This window comes from Cibotium barometz, chromosome 46 (genome assembly GCF_041138505.1).
Source record: "Cibotium barometz isolate CiBa-2024 chromosome 46, ASM4113850v1, whole genome shotgun sequence".
Classification (NCBI taxonomy): Eukaryota; Viridiplantae; Streptophyta; class Polypodiopsida; order Cyatheales; family Cibotiaceae; genus Cibotium; species Cibotium barometz.
In genome coordinates, this window is record NC_141091.1 from 4,090,326 (window position 1) to 4,108,382 (window position 18,057).

Below are 18,057 nucleotides of genomic sequence, written 5' to 3' on the forward strand. Positions count from 1 at the left end.
CATATGCATACATATATATGTGTATTTTTAAATATGAATAAATTAATATATACACACATACACATATAATTTTAATTAAATTGTAATGGATGGGCACCATAGTATAAATTTGAGATTTTCATAAAATTACCATTGGTAACATATTCCAAATTTTGAGTTACAATCTGGTGATTTTCTAGATCTCACACACACTAGATGTTGTATGAGTTTCAAGAAATTAAAGCTATTTCTATCAGTATATTGAGGGAACTTGAGAAAAAATAGCAAGATATTATAGTGATTTCTACTTGGTGAGCCTCAAGTCATGAATTTGAGCCTTGTTAAGCACGCATCATATAAACTTATAGACCCTAATGGTAAATTTTCATAAAAAATGAGTTATCATTTGGTAAGTTTTACTAGTGCAAACTTACCAAATGGTAATCATCAATCTAAATTAGATTACACTAGGGATGCTCACTTTCAAATGAGTGAGTAATCTAATTTAGATTGGTAATCTAAATTAGATTACACTAGGGATGCTCACTTTCAAATAAGTGTGAGCCTCCTAAAAATTCAGAATTTCAAAAATTGAGAAACCCCATACGAGGAAAGGGGAAAGCTTGAAAAGAGTATCTAGACAGGGAGTGGCGGTGTTTAATATATTCTGGGAGCGAGGCAGGCGGGGGAGAGGGGAAAGGAAGCATGGGCAACTGGATGAGCATGGAGGCACCTCCACCCGTGGTGCTGGTGCCACCCCTCTTCGATCGGCCTCAGCTCGCCACTCGCTCTCGGTACTCTCCTGCTTGCTCATCCCCCCGTTAAACCACAAAGTAAACCAATGTCGTTGGCGTTTAGCGCCCCCCCTCCCTCTCTCTCTCTCTCTCTCTATATATATATATATATATCTATCTTTTAAAACCCCGTGCATGCCATCCATAGCCATGAATGTCAAATTTTTGATGCGATTAGGTAGTGGTCTTCTCCTTTTCATCTAAATATAATGCTGGTATCTGTGTTTACAGAATGGCACAGTCTTCTTATGACATACTGTTCGGCAAGGTTGCCAGAAAAGTACTTTTTACAGACTACTACGCACGAACCGATCAATTGTTGGCATGTATCATGCTGAAACCGCCGGAAGATCCAAACGTGGACTTCATTACTACCGTATCCTGAGATGAATTCTACAGACTTTTTCTTTTGGCAAAGATTTGTGTTTGGAAAGCAGAAATCCTTCATTGCTACTGAATTCTACATTTTACAAAGGGTGACTTTTTCTTTTGGCAAAGATTTGTGTTTGGAAAGCAGAAATCCTTTACTCTTAACATTTCAAGGTCTCAATTCCATCAGAGGAAGGCGAAGAAAAATTCAATGGAGACGCAGTATTTCGTTGGCAGAGGTTTTGTCCCGACTCCTGAGCCATAAAACTTGTCTCACTGGGTAATCAGCTATGGGTTTACAGTATATAGCTTCTAATGGAAAGACCTTATCATCTTTCTCCCTTGATGACGCTCAGAGATGCAGAGGATCCAAACACTTTTGTGGAATTGGACATGAGCACTTCCACCAAGTATAGCCGCTTCTAAAAGCCATTATTTTGCAATGCCTATTAAGTTTTCCATAGTTTAATTTGAACGTATTGTCGCTTCAATGACTATAACCATCTGCAGAGCCTTGAAATTTCGAGCATGCACCTTCAAACCTGCAATTGGAGTTGGGACTTTTTTGACTTTTCCAATTGTTTCAAAAAGCGGGTTTGGACACAAAACTAAATTATTTGTGCAAGCAAGTTATTGAACATAGATGCAGTCTTTGTAATAGCTTCACCAATATGTTTGATTTTTGCAATCTATGGCTCTTTGTTGCAAAGCCAAGAAAAGTGAAGAAAGATTGTTGTGTGAGCTACTTCTGAAGTTTGAGTTTTCTGTAGCTTAGAGGGGCTGAAAGAACTGCATTATATTGGATGTGGTGCAGGTTGGTTTCTGAGGACCAAAACGTCATAGGGCTTCGATATGGATCATCCAACTTATCAATTGGCACGATGGTGGACTTCTTTTTTAAAGGTTATCACCTTCTATAGTTAGCAGCTTCATCACATTAGGAATTTTTAGCTTTGTATGTTGAAATGCTTTGTGGTCATGTATGCAGGTCCTTCACGTTTGTGGTTGGTCGGTAAGCTAGGGAAGATTACTGCAGGGTGTCAATTCAAGCCACATCAATGTAAGCGTGCCATGTTGATCATCTATTTTCTGTACCATAGGTGTCATTTGGAGGTTGTGAGTACTCTCATTGAGTCAAGATCGCACTTTAGTTTTTTGATATGTTTGGGAAATAACCTGAACTTTACATTGGTATGTAGGTCTTTGCTTAATACTGTTGAAGGGGATCTTGAATAGACAGGAGAGATGCTTACAAGAACCTGGAGCTCCACCTTCCTTTTCTCTCTTTGCTGTTTCCATTTCCTGAATTCTCAGTAGCAAGCCAGCATTAGGATATCCTTCAAGCTGACGTCCTGGCAAAGAGGGACAGATCACCAATGTTCAGCTGTTCAGACATGGCTACTTAAGGGTTGAATTGGACTTCACAGCAGTATCTCAGAGTGTCCTTTAACACAGCCCTCTGACTCCAGCTTGGACAATGATGGGTTCCTTTCAAAGTCCAGCTTCCCAGCTGTAGTTCAATTCATAGGACTCCCCAGGAGTAACATGAGCTGCTGGCACTGATTGGAAGGCACTTGCTTAATTCCCCTGGAACTGAAGATACCTCTTTGGCTTTTAGGATGCTGTCCCAATGGATGTCAAGGACAGGCCCATGATGCAGCAAGGGCACTGCCAATGGTGGAATCTCTCTCTCTCTCTCTCTCTCTGTCTCTCTCTCTGTGCGCACCCACCTGCGTGCCTCTGCCCGCCTCTGTGCTGCCCATGATTTAGCGCGCTTGCTGCTCTGTGCACACCCACCTGCGCGCCTCTGCCTGCCTGTCTGTTCCGCCCTGTGCGCACCCACCTACGCGCCTCTGCCCGCCTCTCTGCACTGCCCATGATGTAGCGCGCCTGCTGCTCTGTGCGCACCCACCTACGCGCCTCTGCCCACCTGTCTGTTCCCCTTTTCCCACCCACCCTTGCTCGGCCCCCCAAGGCAGCAACTAGGGGGAAACATGTCTCAATCCCAGGAGGGAGAACAGGATGGTGAAACAATCTTTCACACCCTCACGAAGGCACCAAATGCCTACCGTAGAAGAATGAGGGAAGGGATCATGTCCCCTGGCTCACGAAGGCTTGCGAAGATGGCCCAACGAGATGAGGCCCTTTATGAGGAGATACAACTGCACATAAGGACATAGATGAGCACCATGCGATAGGAGCTTGAAAAGGAATGAACTGAGCAGATGCATGCCCAAAAGAAAGTGATATACGAAACACTGAAGGAAGAGATATATGCCCAATTGAAGGGAGATATGCAAGCCCAAGTACGGGTTTAGATGGAATTAGCCCAAGCCTTGATGCACACGGAAATGAAAAAAGAGATGTAGAAATGGAAGGATGACATGCTTTGGGAGATTGGCACAATGGTTGCATCGTACGAAGGCACCTTGAAGACATGTATGGCTGACCGCGAAAAAGACATCACAGAAATGCAACACACTTTGGAATCATGCAAGGAAAAAGTGGTTGCGGGTGAGAAGGAAATGCATTCATGGGCTGAAATTGCCAGTGCCACAAAGAAACAAATTGAGGAAGTCAGCCCATGGATTGAAGTAGTAAAAAAATAGAAGGATACACCGGTCAATAGGTGATGAATGCTACATTGGAAGAGGAAGCCAAGAGATGGGCACGTGCCTTACATGTACGCGTAGTTGGTTGGGAAGATAAGGGAAATCCCCAAGAGGATGCAAAAGCTCTTTCAACAAAAATTGGAGCCACTGATGTACCCATTACTAGAGCATGGCGAGTAGGTAGAGATGAAGCCAGGGCGAAGATATTGATAATTAGGTTTGGTGACTTGGAGAAGAAGAAGGCCTTCCTCTCTAAAAGGATGGCCCTTAAGGAGGAAAAAATTTATTTGGATGAGGACCTTACACCGGCACAAATAGCACACCGCAGGAACACATGCCGTGTGTGCTTGAGGCAAGGAAAGAGAGGAAATGGGCGGTATAGAGAGATGGCCGAGTCATCATTACGGAGAGAAGGCCCGCTTGACGGTGCGCGGCCTATGAGACCTTGTGACTCATAGTGTGGAATTGCAATGGAGCCCTTAGAACAAATGCATGATACTTTGAGGATACTTTTAGACACAGTGATACTGCTATGTATACGGAGACCCATCAGTGCACAAACAAGAGGCTCATATCTCCCATGGAGATAGGTTCTCGGGCAACGGTCCCAGGGAGGATTATCCTCCAAGGGGTGATGTGAGAGTGCTAGACTCATTTCTTAGGAATGAAGTCCAAGACAGTGTTCAGAGTCAGGGCAGGAATGGATGGTGGACTAGATGGAACAGATGCATAGATCTTATTCTGAGATAGAGTGGTTTGGAGATCGGTGGGCTTTCAGAGAAAAGGGTTGCCAAGGATGGATGGATGACAGAGGGACTTCGGGAAAAGATTTAGGATGATGACAGTCATCCAAGAGCAGGTTGGAATCCCGTCATCAAGTTTAGCAGAGGGGGATGCCATGTGCATGATAAATGCCATGGACATTTTCAGGGCTAAATCCAGAAGGGGCAGCCAAGAAAAAGAGTATTAGAACTAGGACATGGAGCATAGAGTGCTGTTTGGTAGTGTATGGATTGGAGCAAAGGCATGAAGAAGGACTGTCGACTGCGTTGGAGGCTGTCAGGAGCAGAGGAGTGCTGTCGGCTGCATGAGGACCAGACGGCGATGATTATGGACATAAAGAGGGCAGTCAGCTGGCTGACAGCAGTCGGCCAGCAGTCCAGTATTCCCAAGTGACTATAAATAGCATGGATGCTCATCATTGTACTCATTCTCTCCCTTATGGAGTGGATCAAGTTTAGGACAGATTTTGGGTGTGTTACACCTTTTGTATGAAAGCAGCCTAGGGCTGCAAATTTAGATACCTTTTTGTACCATTAGAATATACTGAATTTCTAGCATCTCTCTCTCTCTCTCTCTCTCTCTCTCTCTCCTCTCTACTCTCTCTTCATGTTTGCGTTTTGCATCAGATTGTTTCTAGTAGCGTTTAGGGCTGAAAGAAGACTCCCAGAGCTTCCGCATGTTACAGTGGTATCAGAGCCTACTTCAAGTGATTCAGCAGAGAAACCAGAATTTTTTCTCGCTCGTGTGGTTGGTTTTCAGACGCCGGTGGACTCCCCCTTTCGGAGTGACTCTTATCCCTCGAAGGACGGTTGGTTTTCAGTCTTGGAAGCCAGGTTGAGGGTTTTAGCACAGGCATGACAACGAGCATCAAGTATGAAGCTCTAGGTGCTAAGTTAGTTATTCAGGGCATAGAATTTGTGCGTGATTTTATGGTTGCCCCACTTCTAGGAGCAGACATAATTTTGGGCATTCAGTGGTTTCACAAGTTTCTTTCTGATGTCAAGTGGGACAAGCACACGTTCTAGATCAATCGAAATGTGTCAAACGCCCTAGTGACCATTAACTGTGAGCCAGGAATTCCGAACTTTCCGCTCATAAGCCACTTGCAGGTTAAGCGAGCAGTCAGGAAAGGCGCACAGTGTGCGATGATATACATCCAGACAGCCCAGACGGTGGCCAGTGCTTCTGAGAAGTACTCGGCTCTCCATGAAAAGTTCCAGAAGATTTTTCTTCAGGACAACCTCCCTCCCCAGCTCCCCCCGTCCAGACCAGAGGACCACAAGATTGACCTCCTCCCAGGCTCGGAACCCTGAGCAAGTTTCCGTATCGCCTTTCCAAGGCAATGGAATCGGAGTTGGACCACCAACTCCAAGAATTGTTGCAATCTGGCTTCATCCGCCCTAGCGTGTCGCCATTTGCAGCACCGATCTTATTTTTCAAGAAGAAAGATGGGTCTTCCCGTTTGTGTGTCGATTATCGTGCACTCAACAAGCTGACTATCAAGAGCAGATTCCTGATGCCTCGAATAGATTATATTCTCGAGAGGCTGAATGGAGCAAAGGTGTTCTCGAAACTTGATTTAAAGAGTGGGTACCACGAGGTGAGGATTGTTGAAACCGGTCCCGTCAAGTGGGAATAGACACCCACATGCGTAATAGCACAACTTAAATATCACAAATTGAATGGACAACTTAATAACAACTGAAAACTGAAATGAAATGAAATGTTGATCAATGGACACCAGCACTGGGGCCGGAACGGGCCGACCCCCCCCCCCCTCAATATATGATATATTATTGGGAGTATTTAAAAGATACAATGCTCCATGGGTTCAAAGAACCAGATGATGTCCATGTACAACTGAGATGAATATAGTACCAAACAAGAGACTCGAAGTAGACGTTCGAAGGAGAGCAATCCACTTGTGTAGTTTAGTCTCTACGGTCCTATATAGGCCTTCACTGGAATCCGCGGAGAGCGCCCCACTGGTGTTCCAGGACCACGCACAAACAAGCGCTCCCGTACTAACGCCTGGCTCTCCCGATCTTGGCACCCATGGACCGTGGTTCTCCATAAGCTTGGACTACCCGGCACCGAACGGGTGTTAGAAGTAGAGAGTAACCTTTATCAGATTTACATCAAAGTCCTTTACTTAAATCTCAATCCACTTACCTGTAGCCCGCTAGTGGAAGACAAATACCCGATGCATCTAGGTGCAGCTACTAGAGATGGACACCAGGGCGCAGCAGCCTACTGGCAAGAAGGAAGAGCACGCAGCCGCCTGCTGAATGGAGAGCAGGCCTGGGCGCAGCCACCTGTGGGGATCTGGGAGTGCAGCCGCCTGTGGAAGAGGGCGCAGCCGCCTGTGCAGCCGCCAGTAGAATGGAGAGGAGGCCTGGGCGCAGCCACCTGTGGAGATCTGGGAGTGCAGCCGCCTGTGGAAGAGGGCGCAGCCGCCGCCAGTAGAGGAGAGCGTAGCCACTTGAGGAGGAAAGCGCAGCCGCCTGCAAGGGGAGGAGCGTAGCCACCTGTAGCCGCCTGCAAGGAGAGCGCAGGCATGCGCAGCCGCCTGTGGAAGGCATGCGCAGCCGCCTGAGGGAGGTGCAGCTGCCTGTAAGGGCAGAGGACGCTTGGCTGTAGCCGCCTGTGGAGTGGCGCAGCCGCTTGCAGAGTAGGCAGAAGCGCAGCCGCCTATGGAGGATGAAAGGATCGTCGCCTGCCAGTGCTCCCAAGCTGGTGAGATGGTCGCTCCTTTGTAGGTGTTGGAGAGAGAGCACACGACCACAGTTGGCTGACCCCTCTAGTTTGCATGGATCCAAGGTGGGGTGTGGGTAGGTGGCCATGCACCCACTTCCACACATAAAGGGTTCCTTTTACCCTTCATGATTAAACATGGGTGCCCACCCTACCAAGAACATCATTAAATATTTGGGAGAATGCCCACTCTTTAATGAATGTGAACTTGCCACCTTATAAAAAAACAAAGGTTAAAAAGAATGCTATAAAGTAAACAAGTGCAATATACTTACCACCTGTTCACACGCAACAAAACTCGTCAGAAGACAGCAAACTTCACGACTCACTGGCAGGCGTCCCCGCTCAGTAAGTGGCACGTCAAAAAGGCAAACACAAGAATACACGTCATGCGAAAACAGTTCCAAACATGCAAAACATGAATGCATGTACAAATAGTGTCATTGACATATCTCCCGTTCATGGAACAAGTACAAAACATCTGTCGGGCACAATGATGGCATGACAGAAACATAAATCCCGGTCTTCCTATGGAGTGACAGTCCCATAGATAAGACACAGATCCAGGCACGAGCCTCCCTATGGAGTGACAGTCCCATAGGCAAGACACGGCACAAATACTGGCTCTTCCATAGCGTGACAATCCCATGGATAGAACACAGTCCAGGTCATACACGGGTGGCACTAGTGTGGCTCCCGTCCATACGACACCGTCCTGCTAACACACGGGTGGCACCAGTGTGGCTCCCGTCCATGTTATGCAAAAATATTGGCCCCTTCACATGAGACACTAGCTTGGCCTCAAGTGAACGAGACACAAATCTGGAGATGGACCAAATGGTCGGCCAATTGGTGACGTCCCCCCGGGCTTCTAAAGAGTTGTCCTCAACTGAAAAGCATTGTGAATCTTCCAATGACTAGGTAAAGCAAGCTTGTATGACACTTCATTGATCTTTTGAATCACTTTGAAGGGTCCATAATAGCGAGGAGAAAGCTTAGGATATGATCCTTCTCGTCCTGGCCTCTTCCGAAGCCTAGCCTTCTCAAATTTCAACAAAACCCAATCACCTTCTTTGACTTGCATGTCCCTTCTATGCTTGTCAGCAGCCATTTTTTGCTTATCTTGTGACCTTGCAATGGCTGTCCATACCTAAGCAAAGGCTACATCCAAGTCACGAACATATTCATCAGTTGCAAAAATCTCATCCTTTGTACGAAGGATGGGTGGCAATACCACTCTGCCATAAATAATCTCAAACGGGGCCTTTCCCTTGGAGGCATGGATCGTATTGTTGTAGGCAAACTCAACAAGTGGAAGATACTTCTCCCATGCAGTCTTTTGATTTGCCACATAACACTTCAACAAATCCAACACGGCTGAATTTGCAGCTTCACTTTGGCCGATGATAAGTTGATGAAAACTCAAGTTTAGTGCCCATATTATCAAATAAAGCCCTCTAGAAGAGGCCCGTATCCCCAACAATGGATTTAGGCATACCATGATGTTTAAAAATATTAGCAAGAAAAAGCTTTACCATATGATCAACTGTAATGGTTTTCTTGACAGGCAAGAAATGAGCTTGCTTGCTAAACCTATCCACAATGGTCCAAATAGCATCATTCCCATGCTGGGATCTAGGCAAGTCCATAATAAAATCCATAGTAATACTTTCCCAAGGTTGCGAGGGAATAGGCAATGGCTGAAGCAAACCTGGAGGTTTTTGCCTGTCAAATTTCACCTTTTGGTAAGTAATACATGCACGTACATATGCCTCAATGTCTTTACGCATGCTTGGCCAAAAGAAATCTCTCTCAATCATGCGTGTAGTGGGCATGATACCTCTATGACTAGCATAAGGTGGAGCGTGACATTCCTCCATAACCTTTGGACGTAAATCCTTCACCACACATAGGCAGTTGTCCTTCATAAGATAACCCTCGTTGATAACATAAGAGGCATGTGAGTGACCAGCCATCAAATCAGTCCATATATGGCAAAAATCAGCATCCAAATGATACAAATCTCGCATAGCAGATAAGTCCCCACGAGAGGCCACTGAAACTGCAGCCACATAAGGCCTCCTGGATAATGCATCTGCCACCACATTTTTCTTTCCCGGAGTATGCACAATCTGAAAATGAAACATAGAAAGAAAGTTTGCCATTCTCATCTGCTTCTCCGAAAGCTTTGTTTGAGATAGAAAGTATCTTAAGCTTTGATGATCTGTCTTGACTACAAATTCAGCCCCAAGAAGATAATGTTTCCATATCTTTAAGGCATGAATTACAGCCAAGAGCTCTTTCTCATAGATATCCATATGAAGCTCAGCATCATGCAAACGACGGCTCTCATATGCAACTGCATGCCCTTCTTGATTTAGGACAGCCCCTATACAATCGCCACAAGCATCACATTCTACTACGAATGACCTTTGCAAGTCAGGAACAATCAATACGGGTCCATATATGATAGCATGCTTGAGCTGCAAGAAGGCATCCTGTTCTTTTGGAGTCAATTTGAAAGTGGTTTTCTTCTTTGTGAGATCATGTAGAGGGGTGGCTATCATAGCAGAATACCTTATGAAACGCCTATAATATGAACATAATCCCAGAAAACTACGTACTTGATGTACGTTTTGCAATTCTGGCCAATTCCGAATGGTTTCTATCTTTGCAAGATCCATTGTTACTCCATCCTTGGATACAATGTGATCCAAATAATGTATCTCTGAAAGGAAAAACTCACTTTTCTTGGCATTAATTAAAAGTTTATGCTTCCGCAACTCTTCGAATACAACTGTGACCAAATGAGTTCTATGGTCCTGCTCATTCTTGGAGAAAACCAAGATGTCATCAAAGAATACACCTGTGAATTTGCGATGGGGTCGGAATATCCTATCCATCATACGATTAAACGTGGCAGGAGCATTGGTGAGACCAAAAGGCATCACCAAAAATTCATATAATCCAAAAGTTGTCTTGAATGCAATTTTATGGACATCTTGTGGCACCACTCGTATTTGGTGATAACCACTCTTCAAATCAAGACGGCTGAAACAAGCCGAACCATCAAGCTTATCCAAAATGTCATCAATATGCGGAATTGGGAATCTATTCTTGATGGTAAGCTTATTTAAAGCTCTATCGTCCACACACATGCGGAATGACCCGTCTTTCTTTTGAACAAGAAGCACAGGAGAGCAATAAGGTGAGGAACTAGGCTGAACCAAACCTTTCTCTAAAAGCTCATTTACGTGCTTCATGATCTCTTCTTCTTGTGCGGCACTCACACGGTATGCGGGTTTGTTAGGTGGAGAACTACCCGGCACAAGATCTATGCGATGATCCTCGGGCCTTTGGGGAGGTAGTTCACCTGGCAATGCAAAACAATCGTTGAATGCATGAAGAAAATTCAGCCTATCGTAAGTCATAGCATCCACATTTTGTTGATTTGGTACAATGCTATCACGAACAAAAACCAAGTACGTAGAAAGACTCTTTTTCATTGCTTTATTAATCTAGATGTGAGATATAAGTGGGATGGAATCCCCTTCTTTGCCGGCATCAATGAAATGCATGCGGCCTCTATACATAAAAGAAATCATGTTGGTCTTGTACTCTTTGCGGGGCTCAAGCCTATGATGCCATGGCTTGCCCAGCAATACATCACATCCATTAAGTGGTGCAACTAAGAAATGCTTATTATCAAGGTAGCCCTGGATATGTATGCGCAACTTTCCTATCACTGGGGTAACCTGCACCTCTTTACCAACAAAGGCAACTTCTGCTTCAATCTGAGGTCCCATGTTCTCAACCTCAATACCCAAGGCAGCTGCCATTTGAATAGAGATGAAGTTATCGGTTGCACAATCATCAAACATGAATAAGGCGGGCTGATCCTTGATTTGACCCCATGCTTTGCATACCATCCGCTGTTTTGCATCATGTTTTGTGTTTCCCTGCACATCGGGAACTGCATGCACATTAGCCTTAGTTTGCTTGTCCTCATGCTTTGGTTTGCGGTCAGGGCATTGTCGGAACATGTGCTCTTTGCTGCCACAAGAAAAACATTCTCTCCTTGGCATATTGCTCCCTTTGCTCGGGGGTCAAGCCAAATTTATTCTTCTTTGGGCCCTGATCTTTAGATGAGGTATTTTCAGCTTTACCTCCCTTCTGGGTATCCCGGAAGTTCTTTTTAGGTGGCTGTCCACCTTTTTGCAGATTTGGAACAGCCTTGTCTTTGCCCTTTGAACCGCCTTGATCTTGCTTAATTTTGAGCACTAATTGCTCCGTAGCAAGAGTAGAAGCTATAAGCTGCTGCAAAGTATGCTTCGGGTGTAATTCAATGCCCGAACGATAAGCTGGTTGCAATCCGGAGCGAAACTTCCTCTTTCTTTCATCCTCAGTGATTTGCATAAAAGGAGTTACCTCAAGCAACACTTTCCAAAACTTGTTGACATACTGTTGCACACTTTCATTATCTCTTTGCTCAAGTCTATCCTACTTTTGGGTGAGAGTTTGCTCCGCATTTGGTGGCAAGAACTGGGCATAAAATCTGTCCTTAAACTCTTTCCAGGTGCAAATGGGGTCTTTGGTGATCTTTTCCGTGATCCACCAATGAGCAGCGGTCCCCTTCAAGAACATGCTAGCATGGCGTACTTTAGACTTCTCAGTGAAGTCCTCATCGCTAAAAGCAATGTCAAACTGTGCCACAAATGCTAACACTTTGGAAGCATCATGCTCTCCATGAAAAACATCAAAGTTAACGGACTTGTCACCTGCTTTAAATTCCTTGAGCTTTCGGGCATGAGGCTCATGGTCCTCTCTTTTTCTTTTCCCTTTATCCAACGGGGCAGCCCTATCTGCATGGGCTCCATGGGCCATCATGGAAGTTTCATGAAGCACGGTGGCATGTGCTCCACGAACCTGAGAATCAGATGCATGTGACCTTCCTGTATAAGGCAATGTCTCTCCATGAGACAACTCAGTAGGCAAAGCTCTTCTAGTGGCTGACCTGTCACCCCTTCCATGGGATACATGTCTTGAATGCATGTGATCATCATGCCCTCCATGAGCACTAGTATACATATACCTGTCGGGCTTTGTGCCTTGTGGAGAAGATGCATCACGAGAGGTGACTGTCACCTCTTCCCTTTGCATAAATGACCTCAACCTTTGAGATGCGGGATCTCCATGCTTCAAGCGAGGTGGATTTCTGAATTTTAGCTCTCCATCTTCCCCCTCTTTGATGTCACCTTTGCGGAGGAGGTAGGAAAGTGCCAACTCCCTTGGCTTCTTGTCCACTTCCCGTGCCATGGTGAAACTGGCCTTCAGAAATCTGACGGACGGTGAAACAAACACTCGCACATAAAACACTTCAACGCTATTGAGGACCTAGAAAAGGAAAACAAACAGGGGGAGCTAGAGTGCTCCTGCAAACAATACACGGACACCGATTGGCCCCAAAACGCAGTGGCGCCCCTTGCGGTATTTCTTTAATTGATTATAAGAGCTTTGATTACAATAAGGTTGGGAACTCAGCCGACATAGTAGAACTCCTGAAGCCTGCAAAGAACCTGCATCATGGCTTCTTGTCCACTCGGCATCCACAAACAAATCCAGCCATTGTTCACATCGAAAGAGTCTTCTCACATTGAGTCTGCATACAGAAGCTTTCTCCTATGATCAGGGCCACAACCATCCATAGCCTCTCACACTATGAACAGCATCACACCCTGACACATCCAGTGCTTCTGCATCACAACACAGACTCCCAAACTGTCTCTCAAAAGAGAACTCGTATCACAGCACAGCATACCATACAGTCGACACACCTGTACCAGCCCTCTCTACCTTTCAAGGGTACTATCCATCTCTGTCATGGATTCCCTGTCCCCTGCCCAATCAGAAGCAAGGCTGTACCAAACATGTGTCCATTCCTGTACCTTTTGCTTGCATGTGACCTATCTCCTGGAGAAACCCAAAAACATGTTTCCTCGAGAAACCTACGACCTGTTTCCACATGAAACCCTTTGGCCTGTTTCCCTTTGAAACTACTGTCCTGTTTCCATACAGAACCATTCATGGCACCATTCAACAACAGTGCCAACAACGGCATACATCTAGTTACCTGTTCCCTCATGAAACATTTGGAAACATAGAGATGCCCATAACTGTAGGTCCCTCTGTTCCTTTCTAGCAGGAAGAAAACAATCTGCTCCATGAGCACGCAGCCATGCGAGCTTGCATCACTCCCATGCCAAGAAACACTTTCAATTGACCTGTACTTGCAGCCAGAAACCCAAGTACATAGCTGAATTTGCAACCAAACAAAAACAGCCCATAAACAGTCCTCAAACTGATCTCAAAACAGTCCCGAGCATTGCTCCTGTTCATAGCCACATGAACTGCCACGAAACAGTCCATAAACCCTTTCCAAAACAGTCCCAAACCCAAAGCAAAGAGAAGCTGAAAGTTCCATCAGTTGAACGCCATCGACGTGATGTCTATGTTCATGAAAAACCAGCCCCTCCTTTCAAATAGTGTGCAGCTGCCTCCTGTATTAGCTGTCGTACAGCAGCCGCCTGTACGGTGTACCAGCTATACCTGTCCGTACACTTGTGCATGCAGTCGTACACCTGTACCTGCAGTCGTACACCTGCCTGCGCTGCCTGAATCTGTAACTGCAGCCACCTGACCTGCAGCTTCCATACACTGTACCTGCAGCCGTACACTGCACCTGCAGCATCCGTACGCTGTACCTGCAGTATCCGTACAAATCTGCACGAGCTCTTCTGTGCGCAGTCGACAACCAGCAGCCAACATATGCAGTCGACTTCTCCTCTCTTCCATGCATGAGAACTTGCACGCCTCTCAAAAAGCAAGAGAGAGAGAGAGGCAAGAGAGAGACGTGGGCCTCCAAAAGTGGAGTAGTCTCTATAAATTGCCTAGGGGCCTCCCAAGGTTTTAAAACCTTTATAACATTAAATTTTGACCACCAAAGGTTATAAAACCTTTTTAATTAATGTCTCTTTGCCCCCTTCACACTTGGGGTTGTCCACACATGGGCTTCCTTTTTAACTCAAATCTGATGCCATTCACACTGTCCACCATGTCCCCGTGCACACCTGTATACTGTCCAGAGAAAAACACAGGGTCGTGACACATGGACTCAAAAGTCACGTCTACCATTGCATCGGCTTTCCTTGCTTCAATGGCACTTTGCACATGGGGATCTTCATGCAAAAATTTCAGCTCTTGCTTTTGTGCCTGCAAAAGCTTTCTCATATGCTCCAATTCAGCCCTCATTGCATCAGGCTCTTCTTCTTGCATGACTGTCTTTCCTCGTAACAGTTGTCCCCTTGAATCACTATCATTTATCCTCTCAAGGGGCTTGTGCCTTCCTTGTAAAGCATCAGAACCACGCGAGGCACTTGATGGGCCCCTCGAATTAGGCACTTCCAAAGGGTTGCCTTGGCTGTCCATTGTGTTAAATGTGCTAGAAGCGGGGTGTCCAATACACAGGTTCGTTTCCCCACTAAGAAGAGGGAAATAACCGTGCTCTGATACCAATGAAACCGATCCCGTCAAGTGGGAATAGACTCCGTCGGACACCCACACGCGTAATAGCACAACTTAAATATCACAAATTGAATGGGCAACTTAATAACAACTGAAAATTGAAATGAAATGAAATGTTGATCAATGGACACCAGCACTGGCGCCGGAACCCCCCCCCCCCCCCTCAATATATGATATATTATTGGGAGTATTTAAAAGATACAATGCTCCATGGGTTCAAAGAACCAGATGATGTCCATGTACAACTGAGATGAATACAGTACCAAACAAGAGACTCGAAGTAGACGTTCGAAGGAGAGCAATCCACTTGTGTGGTTTAGTCTCTACGGTCCTATGCCTTCACTGGAATCCGCGGAGAGCGCCCCACTGGTGTTCTAGGACCACGCACAAACAAGCGCTCCCGTATTAACGCCTGGCTCTTCCGATCTCGGCACCCATGGACCGTGGTTCTCCAGAAGCTTGGACTACCCGGCACCGAACGGGTGTTAGAAGTAGAGAGTAACCTTTATCAGATTTACATCAAAGTCCTTTCTTTACTTAAATCTCAATCCACTTACTTGTAGCCCGCTAGTGGAAGACAAATACCCGATGCATCTAGGTGCAGCTACTAGAGATGGACACCAGGGCGCAGCAGCCTACTGGCAAGAAGGAAGAGCACGCAGCTGCCTGAAGTTCTAAGCGCAGCCGCCTGCTGAATGGAGAGGAGGCCTGGGCGCAGCCACTTGTGGAGATCTGGGAGTGCAGCCGCCTGTGGAAGAGGGTGCAGCCGCCAGTAGAGGAGAGCGTAGCCACCTGAGGAGGAAAGCGCAGCCTGCTGTGCAGAGCGCAGCTGCCTGTGGAGGAGGAGGAGGCGCAGCCGCCTGCAAGGGGAGGAGGAGGAGGTGCAGCCGCTTGCAAGGGGAGGAGCGCAGCCACTAGTAGCCTAACATCATTAAATATTTGGGAGGGTGCCCACTCTTTAATGAATGTGAACTTGCCACCTTATAAAAAAATAAAGGTTAAAAAGAATGCTATAAAGTAAACAGTGCAATACACTTACCACCTGTTCACACGCAACAAAACTCGTCAGAAGACAGAGCAAACTTCACGACTCACTGGCAGGCGTCCCCGCTCAGTAAGTGGCACGTCAAACAGGCAAACACAAGAATACAAGTCATGCGAAAAAAGTTCCAAACATGCAAAACATGAATGCATGTGCAAATAGTATCATGGACATATCTCCCGTTCATGGAACAAGTACAAAACATCTATTGGGCACAATGATGGCATGACAGAGAAACATAAATCCCGGTCTTCCTATGGAGTGATAGTCCCATAGGTAAGACACAGATCCAGGCACGAGCCTCCCTATGGAGTGACAGTCCCATAGGCAAGACACGGCACAAATACTGGCTCTTTCATGGCGTGACAATCCCATGGATAGAACACAGTCCAGGTCATACACGGGTGGCACCAGTCTGGCTCCCGTCCATGTTATGCAAAAATACTGGCCCCTTCACATGAGACACTGGCATGGCCTCAAGTGAACGAGACACAAATCTGGAGATGGACCAAATGGTGAGCCAATTGGTGACAATTGTGGAGGGGGACATCTCCAAGACAGCCTTCTGTAAGGCCCACTATGGATTTGTGGTCATGCCATTTGGCTTGACGAACACCCCAGCTACATTTAACCGCATGATGATGCGTGTTTTCCGGGATTTGATTGGAAAGTGTGTGTTCATATTTCTGGACGACATACTGGTATTTTCAGCTACGGTTGAGCAGCATGACATTGATGTGGAGAAAGTCCTTAAGTTGCTGGAAAGCAACGAGCTCTACGTCAATGAAAAGAAGTCAGAATTTTATTTGTTCCAGGTGCATTACTTGGGATACATAATTAGTGCAGAAGGCATTCGACTTGATCTAGCTAAAGTAGCCGAGATTGTCAATTGGGAAACACCTCAGACAGCCTATGACATCAGATTCTTTGTGGGTATATGCTAGGCATACTCCACCTACATAGACAAGTTTTCTGATCTCTCGGCGGATCTCATTGATCTGCTAAAGGGTGTGAAGACAAGAAGGCAAAAGATTCGAATGACTCCACGAGCTTGGAGGCATTCAAGAACCTCAAGGTGGCTTTATCAAAAGCACCTTGTTTAGCACTTGCCTTGTGGGACGAGCCATTTCAGGTGATCACCGATGCGAGTAACATCACAATCGGCGGTGTGTTACAACAGAATGGTCATCCAGTAGCTTACATGTCTCGTAAGTTATCGTCTGCAGAGAAAAATTACTCAGTCTACGATCGTGAACTCCTAGCAGTTATACAGGCCTTGAAACATTGGAAACATTTTCTTTATGGCCGTGACTTTGAGGTTCGCATTGACCATCAGGCATTACGCTGGATTCAGACAATGCCAAGTGCACAGTGGAGTGATCGACAACACCGCTGGAGCCAGATATTCTAGCAATTCGGTGGTATGATTGAGTACCTTCCAGGCAAGACCAATCCAGTGGCCGATGCTTTGAGCAAGAAGGGACAAGTGACTTCGATTCAGACCACTAGACTCGATCTTGTTGGTATAGGACTAGATGACATGAAGCACACGTACGCGGATTCCGAGGAATTCGGTACACAGTGGGAACAGGCATTGGATGCCACAGGACCATGCTACTTTCTGATACGCGATAGTTGGCTTTTCTACAAAGGCCGACTGTGTGTCATGAAGTTGTTCAGGGCAGCTCTTCTCCATGATACCCATGACGCCATTACTGGTGGTCATAGGGGCATGAATTCGACTCTGGAGAAATTGAAACGGCAATATTATTGGCCAAAGATGAGGTGAGATGTGTTTACATATGTACAACGCTGTGATATTTGTCAAAAGGTGAAAGCTCCTCGTGGAAAGAAGATAGGGTTGTTACAGCCCTTGCCAATTCCTGAGGGTCCTTTCCAAGATATTTCAATGGACTTTGTCACAAATCTGCCTCCCAGTCCAAGTAAGCGTAATACGCAGTGCTTAACTATTGTGATAGATTTAGCAAATTTGTTATGCTTATTCCTTGCAGGGCCAATGTGATCGCTGAGGATGTTGCCCAGTTGTTTATCCGGCATTGGTATCTGATTGGCGGGATTCCTAGGACCATAGTGTTAGACCAAGATGCCAAGTTTACCAGTCATTTTTGGAGGGCATTGTTTG

The 18,057-nt window shown here is 45.9% G+C and overlaps 1 protein-coding gene across 2 annotated transcripts in view; it reads left to right on the top strand.

Annotated features, from left to right (window-relative positions):
* Window positions 1–584: 584 nt before the first annotated feature.
* LOC147611827 (beta-galactosidase) overlaps window positions 585–18,057 on the top strand; it is a 60,387-nt gene continuing 42,914 nt past the window's right edge. The window contains exons 1-7 of one of the 2 annotated variants that reach the window (XM_086783670.1): window positions 585–773; window positions 1,005–1,149; window positions 1,317–1,381; window positions 1,499–1,552; window positions 1,653–1,736; window positions 1,957–2,045; window positions 2,131–2,202. In XM_086783670.1, the coding sequence (XP_086639796.1) occupies window positions 685–773; window positions 1,005–1,149; window positions 1,317–1,381; window positions 1,499–1,552; window positions 1,653–1,736; window positions 1,957–2,045; window positions 2,131–2,202 (598 nt within the window). In that variant the 5' untranslated portion in view covers window positions 585–684. The remainder of the gene's footprint in view (window positions 774–1,004; window positions 1,150–1,316; window positions 1,382–1,498; window positions 1,553–1,652; window positions 1,737–1,956; window positions 2,046–2,130; window positions 2,203–18,057) is intronic. The other variant, XM_086783671.1, reaches the window with a different exon arrangement.